At 43.4% G+C, this 10,160-nt stretch overlaps 1 protein-coding gene across 1 annotated transcript; it reads right to left on the bottom strand.

Moving 5' to 3' along the window:
- Positions 1–5,653: 5,653 nt before the first annotated feature.
- Positions 5,654–9,610, bottom strand: mRpL40 (mitochondrial ribosomal protein L40). The gene is made up of 5 exons (XM_077669258.1): positions 9,434–9,610; positions 9,280–9,357; positions 9,030–9,200; positions 7,171–7,369; positions 5,654–6,043 (listed from the first exon to the last, which is right to left on the bottom strand). The coding sequence occupies exons 1-5, from the start codon at positions 9,472–9,474 to the stop codon at positions 5,927–5,929; spliced, it is 606 nt and encodes a 201-aa protein (XP_077525384.1). The 5' UTR covers positions 9,475–9,610; the 3' UTR covers positions 5,654–5,926.
- Positions 9,611–10,160: the final 550 nt, after the last annotated feature.

The raw sequence follows: 10,160 nt of genomic DNA on the forward strand, positions 1-10,160 counted from the left end.
GGTTTTCAGACTGACGCGTGAGTGCAGTGTTCACAGGTTCTTCACTGTAATCTTTATTTTTTTTTGCTCAAAAGTAGCCATGCAGTGCAGGCATACTGCAGTATTCAGGCGTATTGCCCAAGAACGTGCAAGCCTTAAAACAGAATCTAGTCCCTTAGTGAACAAACCTGGGAATCTCTGCTCATATTGAAGATAAATTTAATAAATGAGTATTGTCTCCACAACATGCTTCAAGTTCCCGCAAAGTTCAGCTGCTGCTGCTGCTGCTGCTGCTATGTGTTGGCATTAGCATGCCGTGTGATATCTACGAACCTAGGTGAACTTAACTGTTGTTCACTATGCTGAAGCCTCACTATGATGTACTGTTTGTGTTGGCTGCTTTCAAAGTAGTGGGTAGCGTCTCGTGTAACAAAAGCAAGCTTGAATGTTGTTGCATGATTCATTTTGATTCGAATCATAGCATGCTGCCTAGTTAAAAAGGGAAATGTTGCAGGCACTGAGTGCAACCAAAAAAAAAAGGTGCAGAGGTTGAAATACAAGTTCGTCAACCTCACGTGTTGGCTTAACCTTATACATTTCCATTGCACACAAATAGTGTGCACTTTGTGCCACATGGCAAAGTCTTAGATGAAGGAGCAAGTGCTCAGCAAACGCAGTTTCGCATAACAAATTCTAGAGAAACGAATATATGGAACAAGTAGTTCTGTTCGAGTTCGACTTGCAACATGAACAATAGCCAAACGGGCGAGTTGGTGGTACATATTGGTGGCAAACAGCGCAACGACGCGGACAGAGTGGAAGAAAATAAAGGACAAGCGCTTGTCCTGTATTTTCTTCCACTCTGTCCGCGTCGTTGCGCTGTTTGCCACCAATTGCAACATGAGTAGCGATGTGGTAATGAAGGCTTGAGAGGTGCACCTGATGACAAATGGGATCAAGGATGTTCAAAGCATCACTATCTTTTCTTAGTACGAAACTTCAGTTGCAGCCCCTATGGAGTAGGTACAACACTCAGATAATGGTACACCCATTTCGCTCTTGACATTGAGCTTGATAGAATTTTCAGGCCTTAATTTTATTGTCGAACTAATTAGGTTGCACTTTGCTGACATTTCTCGACACCAGACTAAAGCTGTCTCGGAAAACGTGTTAAGTGCATAGTCATCTACCGGTGCCATTATAGAGGGTCAGATGTCTTAACATGAGTATGTTGACAGTTGCTACTTGCATACTGAGAGAGAAATTATGGATTTGCATATATATTACTGGCCCTGCCCTATTATGATAGTGCACTTAGTTATACCGCTTCATTTATGGTTGACATGTTTTTATGAGTCTCTGAAGCCACATTTAAGGTATGTGAAAACATTCAGTGTTGCTATACAGGACTTCCTCTGGTATGCTTCACAGCAAAACTTAAGGTATGAAAGCAATAATGTTGGCAAAATTAAGGAAAACCAGTCCCTTTCCCTTGCATTCGTGCCAGGGTCTAATCCCCACAACTGTCAGTCATGATTTACTGTTGCATTCATGGCCCCTGCCAATGGTGGCAGCATTCATATTACACGATGAAAGAAAAATTTAATCCCATCTCTAGCTTGTTCGATGCTTTGCCACATTGTCGCAAACTTACCATCTTTCGTTGAGCTGTACCATTTTCGAGAACACAAGCTTCACCTAGTCAGCAGCTCTCTGCTTTCATATCACCCTACAGAAACAAGAGAGCTTTGCCGGGGTCATCAGCCAAGTTTGCATCTTACTTGTTTGATGGCTTTTTTTTTCTTTTTTCCAGCCTGGTTAGATCCAGCCTACAAACATTATTGCTCACACATTTCCTTCACCCATACATCGCGTAGGCTCAAAGATCTTTAAAGGAGTATGTGCCGCCAGTGTGTTTGCAGTCTTTTGACTTGTCAAATATTGTGTCAAGGGCGTTGAGAAACCAACCAAACTGAGGAAACCTATTTTGGAGTGAAAGCTCCACTTCTTGCAACAAACCTTGAAGATCATGTTACGGCGCAGATATGACCTTAAACTGACCTCAGTTAAAAAAAAACAAGAAAATTGTGGTGTTGATGGGAATCGAACCTGGGCCTCCGGCATGCGAGGCGGGGACGCTTCCACTCCACCTCGACTGTTCGAGTCTTGGAAATGGATGAAGGCGCGTCTATTGAGTGCACAGATGTCTGAGAAACGTATCTTCGAGTTATGTTCTTAGGCGTGCATGAATAATTTAATTATGAGCATGTAAATTACATATATCCCAATTAAGCGAGTAGCAAAGTACGTTTCCTGTGAATTTCCTTCGTGCATGGCGTGCAGTCGTAGCACCATCATGTGGCACCCACTGAAACCCCAACACACAATGTACGGCGATGGTCCAGCAGATTGCGCGCGTCTAGTGAATGCACAGATGTCTAAGAAACGCATCTTCGAGTTATGTACTGAGGCTTTCATGAATAATTTAATTATGAGCGTGTAAATTACAGATGTTCCAATTAGGCGAGTGCCGAAGTTGTCCAGAACGCACTCAACGTTAGACGCCAAGCTGCGTCTAGTTGCCTGATACACCACAGGTTTCACTCTCTAACCAGGTTCAATAGTTAAACCATAGCTAATTTTTTTTGTGAGAAGCAGAAAACTGCTTCTTTCTCTTTGCTCCAAAACAAAGTGAAAAAATAAAAAGAGAGACAAGCTCCATCCCTCTCTACTTTCTGTTCTCCTCCTGAATGAACTGACAGTGATAGCTGTGTCGTGTCTGCTTCCTTCTCTGCCTCCTCTTGAACATAAATGCTACACTCTGAGGTTGATCTAGAACTATCTTTCCACAGACTGCACATTCTCATGAGTGCCCACTTTTTGGGTGATATGGCCTGTGCTCACTGAGATATCCTCATTGTCCACCAGAGTCCCTGGTATCGACACACTGTGCCTATGTTGTAACCCGAAAGCCCTCTATAGTTGTAAAGGCTTTCAGTCCTGTCACATATTTATTTGTCTGCGCACTTACTTCTGAACCAGAATGAAATCTAGGATGAAAACCATTTCATTTCAACACCCCGACTACTTCAGCTTTATTGCCTACTAGAGCTCAAGGCAAATTCAACAAATGTATGCTTGTTAACATTGTACCACAGTATAATTCTAGCGGTGTCTTTGTGTGCTCAATTATTTATTCAGTTTTGATGCGTCACTGGCCAGATGCGTCTCTGCATTTGAACATGTTTTTGTCCTTGAATAGGAGGGATCGTTTATAAAGCTTGTTTCTTGTCGAGTGTGCCTTGCATTGCCTGCATAAGCCGTGTTCACTGTCATAAAACACAGTGTCACGCGGCTCTTGATCGAGACTGCTATGTTAAAATGCACTCTAAGTCAGATACAACTGAAGAACAAAGCGGCAAACACCTGTCAAAAGAGGCCCTTCAGCCAATGGCATCAAGGTTAACCCCATTTCTTGGAAGCACCTGCCAGCCACATGCGACGTCACACTAGAAAATTAACCGCGACATCACGACAATCGGTCGACGCCATTGTCTGGAACGCTTCCTTTGAGGGGCATATGCCACTTCATTCTAGAGTTGTATCAGACTGCAGTGCTCCTGTACGGGCTGGGCAACATTATTTTTCTTTCTTTTTCTCTGCCCACACTAATATATGTAGTGCTCTCCATGGAATGCACTGTTTCACGTGCTTATGCATGAGAAATTCGATAGTTTGCTTGGATGCATGCAGTGTCATCTTGCACTCTTCCAAAGTTGTGTACTAGTGGCAGCTACCTTGCAGGCCAAGCACGGATTTATTGAAGAGGGAGGAGCGGTGGGTCCCTCTCCCTACTGATGAGAAATTTTGCACAGGGAAACCATGATAAACCCCATTTTTTATTTTAAAAATAGAAGTAGAAGAAATGCATGGTTTAAATGGAACCACCTACACCCTCCAAAGGTGACCCACAAATCTTCTGTTGTAGGCAACAGATTTTAGGTTTTCCGAGCAGCTGTGCTCACTGCCAATTCATCATTTGCATGTGAGTGAAAACTAACTGTGTGTTTTTATGATTGAATTGATTGAAATGTATGCACTGCCTAGGAGGCAAGACACTGAGAAAAGGACATGCACCACAAGCCCAAACAGGTGGCTGCAAAAATATTTCCCCTTTGTTCCAACCTGATAAAAAAGTATTTCATTCACAATTAAACTTGAGGTGATTTAGTGAACACTATCCATGTAAGCTATAACGTGGCCAGGAGCACACAATATGCAATTTTGCAGCAGGTGGGTGAAGGTAGCGTTTTCAAACTGCATAAGCATGTCAATTTCTGTATTCAGACACTAACTACTCCCATGCTGCCATGCTGTGTTTACTGGCGTAATTTGCGCACTTTTTTTCCTAAAATTAAGGCTTCAAACAGGGTGTGCAATTTCCATGGAGATTTCGTGAACACGTCCTAAAAACTCTACGAAGGTACGAAGGTCACAATGCGCAATGTATACGGTATACTGCCGCGCATAAGTCGACCCTGCACTCGCGCCCCTCGCTGGCCCCCCCAGAATTTACTCTAAATATAAGTCACTGCATACCCCCCTCCCCCGCTCGTGCCCGCCTCATACCCACTTTAATAACCAGTTCCTTGCGTGATTGCATGACGGCACGTGCGGAGCTCAAAGCAATAAACGCGCAACGATACTATCGCAAACCCAGTAGTCGGAAGCAAATGAAGATGCAAGGCGATACAAGGGTGCCCTCGCATGCGGTCCGGCTGCAAACAGAATAGCCAACGGTTCGGTAGTTTAGGATTCCGGCGCTACGCACGCTCGATTACCAAAAGTTTGCTCTCGCAGCCGTTCATACGGGAAACTGGGGGAAGCAACCGCCGGCGTGAGCGAGCGAGCTCACGCAATTGACTTTTTGTTACCGGAAGCAATTTACAAACTACCAACTGTTTCTGGCACCACTCCCACCTTTCACAGCCGCTAGCAGCGACGCAGCCACGCCAATTTTCCCAAGCCTGCCTTGCATGCACCCTCGTGCATGCTGGTACGCTTGCGCAGCAGGGAGCACGAAATATGCGACTAAATGTTTGTTTGTTTTTTCAGAAATCCGGGTAAAAAGTTGGGGGTGCACAAATTACTCCAGTAAACACGTTATCATTCACTTTTTTTTTTTCTGTTATTCTTGTAGAGTCCCATCCCCTTTAATTGGCTTTGGCTCCACATTATCTAGTATTTCTTGTGTATTTTTTTCCTGCTTTGCAAAATTCCTTTTTGGAGCTATCCCCTCTCTTAAGTATAATTGGTTTAAGCCCATTATACTTAAGTGGCATGGACCAAGGTGCTTTATTTTTAACTCTCTTTAATCAGTCCCATCATGCTAAAATAAACATCAGGAGCTCAAAGTAAAAAGCGTCAAGTGTATGATCAGCTTGAGTGTACTGAAATGCCTAGGCAGCCATGCAGTGATTGCAAGTTAGCTGATCAAGTAATACTGTTATTATACTAGGTCAGCTTCGTGAAGCTAGTTTACTATTTACAAGAAAGTAGCAGCACAACACCCACTATCTGGTTCCAGTGCTTCTAGGCAGAGGCCATATTATTGTTAGTGCCTGGAACGTTGCTGTCGTTTCGATTGTACCACTACAGCATAACTTGCAACAAGCGAGAATGGGTGCATTGTTTATTATCTGGAAGGAACAGAATTTTCTTAGGCCATCAGATAAACATTGGTAACATTATGTAAGCACTGAGCACAAAGGACCTAACAAAAGGAAAAGATGGTGATTAAATGCATGCTTCCTGCCTTTATTTCACCTTTTTTTTTTTTTCTAGTGTACTTGGTATGTAGTCACAGAGAACTCTGGTAGAAGACAAGGGCTATGTATTTGCAGCTATTTGCTAAATTCTGAAAACATTTGCAGGACAGTTGTACAACTCAAGGCCTCCACTTCTTGGTAGTGTCAATATATTTTCCATCAGGTGCTTCATAATTCTCAATAGGAGGTGTCGAGACTATTGCCTTGAACTGCGCAGGAAGCAAACCATTGTCTACCTGCAAAAAAAAAAAAAGGCACGAAGTGGAATAAGTTGTAACAAGAATGTTGTTTGACACGCATGACCTTTAGCTGCATACAATGGGTGTTTCAGCAAAAACTTGCAAATTTCTAAAATGGGGTATTTGAAAGGCAATATATCACCAGTGGACGTTGCACATTTGCATTGAACTTCCTCTGCACCTTAAGTGCAGTTTAAATTTTGTGCGGGAAAAAGCACCAGATTTTCTTGTGCTGCACGCTTTAGAGAATGACTTTGCCTTCATTTGACAAATTGATATGACATGGTCTTCTCCAAAGCTACGATCTTGCCCTTGGCCCTAGCTGTCAGATTGTGCTTACTAAAAAGCCCATTAGTAGATTTTAACTAATGATTTTCAAAATAACAGATGTCTGCTATGGATGACAATTTGTGCCTGATCATCCTATTTTTATAAATTTTAAAAATTTTTGCTGAGACACCTGCTATACAAAGATTTCCGTATTTATGTGCCGGATTGAAAAAAAACTACTGGCGGTTTAGCATTGCTAAGCATGGAATATTGTGCAAAAGCAGGTTCTTGCAGGTGGACACCGACGCCACATGCATGAAATTGTGAGGAGGCAGTTATGTGTGTTTCCTTTGTTTTTGTGACTTTTGCTGGAAGATGATGACGTGCAATGCACAGCGTGAGAGTGCGTTGCAGTTTAACACGAGGTGTGATCGGCTGCGGCGATAGCTTAATGCTCTCGTGCAGTGGCCAGCGAAGCTATTTGTTCGCGCCGCCATGGGTTCGATACCCAGTCGCGGCAATATTTTATTTTATTTCTGCAGGTATCTGAGAGCGTTCAAACATCCGCTTTTCCAGGATTGCTATTGAAGTAATGCTTTCACACTAAAAAATTCAAGTGTGGTCTTTGTGAGCGGCTATAATACAACCATGCATATATATCACTTGGACTGGCAGTAGTACAGTGGATGTTGTTAATCCAAACATGAAGTTATTCTCAAACTATGCACGATGTGAAAATGTTTTCAGTCCCTTTTGAATTTGAATTATCAAGAGCAACTGCTGTTTTGCATTTACAACCTGCCATATGTCTTAAAGCCCCCTATACAGTGCAACTAACTTGAGAAATGACTCACCTGTATAGCAGCATTGTATAACTCTTCTGATGCATCTTTCAACATTTCCAAGGCCTTCTGCTGACTGGCCACAACACGTTCCAGCATGAATGCTTCATTCATGTGCTTTCTCATGCAGTACACACTCCACGCTCGCTGCATTGCCTCCCGTAGTTGGCATGTCTCATGGTCAAGAACAGGAAGCGCTCTGTGCCTTAACCTGCAATATGTGTGGCAGTACTCACTCATGGCACTCATTATTTGCACTGAAATGTGGCAAAGCATAGGTGTTCACACTCTGAATGGCTGGAGATGTGAACAAGAAAACTGTGGCACCTTCTACTTGATGACAAAAGCAAAGCCATGCCGATAAAAAGTGATGCATAAAAGACGAGCAGCAATGTAAAAAGGAACTGGAAAATACCTCGAGGGTTGTCTCAAGCCTCTTTGATATATTGGCTCTAATATTGCTCATAAACAGAGCAAACTAAGAACACAGTGCTCAAGGATGTTTGGCTTTTCTCCTTCAAACCTGCAGTTATACCAACATTATCATGTTGTTACGTGGGGTTTAATGTCCCAAAGCATCATCATCATCATCAGCCTTACTACACCCACTGCAGGGCAAAGGCCTCTCCCATGTCTCTCCAATTAACCCTATACTTTGCCAGCTGCATCCACCCTTTGCCTGCAAACTTCTTAATCTCATCCGCCCACGTAACCACCTTCTGCCGCCCCCTGCTGCGCTTACTTTCTCTTGGAATCCACTCCGTTACTCTTAAGGACCAGCGGTTATCTTGCCTTCACATTACATGCCCTGCCCAAGCCCATTTCTTTCTCTTGATTTCGACTAGGATGTCATTAACCCGTGTTTGTTCCCTCACCCGCCCTGCCCGCTTCCGGTCTCTTAACGTTACACCTCTCATTTTTCTTTCCATGGCTGGGGTCTATGAGAGGCGCTGTAGTGGAGGGCTCCAGATTAATTTATTTGCCACCTGAGGTTCTTTAATGTGCACTGACATCGCACAGAACACGGGCATTTTTGCACTTCATGTTATCATAGGAAATTATTTGGGATTCATGACAATCTATTTGCTAGTTTACTTCTGTGTGTCCTGCAGGATTTTGTGGAAAATTTTTGCAGTCATTCTGTTGACATGGGAACTCTAGGTACTCTTTGCACATCTCGGAAAAATGCTACCACAAACACGAGGTTGCTCACTACTGAATAGTGAGGCACTTGTGGATCACTTTTCCACAAGAAAGCAGAGAGGGGGGGGGGGGGGGGGATATGCCTAATATAACATTTGCTTTGCAGAAACACTGGGCAGGGTGTAGTGATGTCTGTCATTATGTTCCACCAACACGCCCAAGTCTCTGTCTTGCAGTGAATATACACACTATTCTGTCCACGGCTGCTACCAGTTCTTTTTGGCTCCCACTTTGTTATCAGCAGAGTGGACAACTGCCACAGTGAGTACACATTCACATCCATTTTCATCGTGACCAGAAGAGAATTTGCATACAAAAGCATTTCAAATAAAGCAATTTGCTTTTAACAACTGTGAAGTGTACTAAGTCTTGAAAGACACTGTGTAATAAAATCGATCAAAGCAGCATCCTTGCTGCAGTAATACAGCATGAACACTCAATATCCAAGGTTGCTTCTAATTTAACCACATATCGCGACCCATGGCTAGGGGAAATTTCTATACCTGTAAAATGGTTACGAATGAAGTACACAACCTTTGATTAATAATTTCTATTGGTGATTACAATTCGTGAATTCGAAAGATAATGGGCGTGCCACACAATAAGCTCATCTACATCACTAATGTGCATTAGCATGGCAGCGAAACAGATCGGCATGCACCGCTCACCCAAGTTCCTTTTGCAGCTTAGGGGCGACTTCCATTTCTTCGATCGGCTTGTACTTCTTTGCATGCTTCTTGAGCATGCGGATTCCTTTTTCAATTCTGCGCTTGCGACGTTCTTCCCTCATGCGCAAAATGGCTGGGTCAATTCGTTTCTTCTTCTTGAGGGGCTCTGCGCTGTAATAATTTGTTTACAACAGTTGATTAATACAGCGGCTAAATGCAGCGTGCGTATGCACGCATAGCCAGCACTTACCAGAGTTGGGCCGTGGTGTGCAAATCCCTGAATGCAAGCGCACTGGACGGCAAAACCCGTTGTGATGCTGCTGACAGCCTGAAAATAGAACCGAAACAGCGAGTAAAGTATCGCACGGTCTAGTTTAACAGTTCATTTCGCGCTGCCTTCCTACCGTAAACTTGATAGTCTGGCAGCTAAGCTGACAAACTGCATCGTTGCTCTGGTGGAGACAAGATGCGATCACAAAAGATGTTTTGTGACTAGCTATCTAAACTGTATCGTTTCCCCGAATGTTAACTATTCTTGTGAAACTACGCTCCCAATACAGACAGAAGCACGGCCACATGCGTACGAGCACATCTACCTGCATCTACTGTATGAATTAGTTGATTTTCTTTCGCTCCCTTCCTTGAAGCAAAACGGAAGTAAGTTTCATTTGTCCAGTTAATAATTTAAAATTTTTTAAAGACATTGGTTATTCAACAATTTTATTTTACAGACACATATATACGTGAAAGAAAGAAATAAATGTTAACTACTGATGATTTTTATTTAGCTCTGTACCTTATTTGCACGTGCCAATCGTTACCATCGTTACCACAACTACCACAGCAGCAATATCCACTGATCTCCACTAGGGGGCTGGATGCCGCATCGGGCGCCCGAAAATGAAGCTACGGATCCCTAGGGTGGCTAGCCACCTTATCACAGGTAGGGTGGCTAGACCAGTCTAGCCTCCCTACCACAGGTATAGTGCCTAGATATGCACGGGTAAGATGACTAGAGTGGGCCAGTCTAGCCACCCTACCACGGGAAATTTGGCGGCATGTCCCGGAAGTCAGCCTTTGGCAGTGCTAAGGTGGCTAGCAGTGCTAAGGTCGCTAGCCATCTTAGCAGTG

The sequence above is a fragment of the Amblyomma americanum genome, chromosome 6 (assembly GCF_052857255.1).
Source record: "Amblyomma americanum isolate KBUSLIRL-KWMA chromosome 6, ASM5285725v1, whole genome shotgun sequence".
Taxonomy (NCBI): domain Eukaryota; kingdom Metazoa; phylum Arthropoda; class Arachnida; order Ixodida; family Ixodidae; genus Amblyomma; species Amblyomma americanum.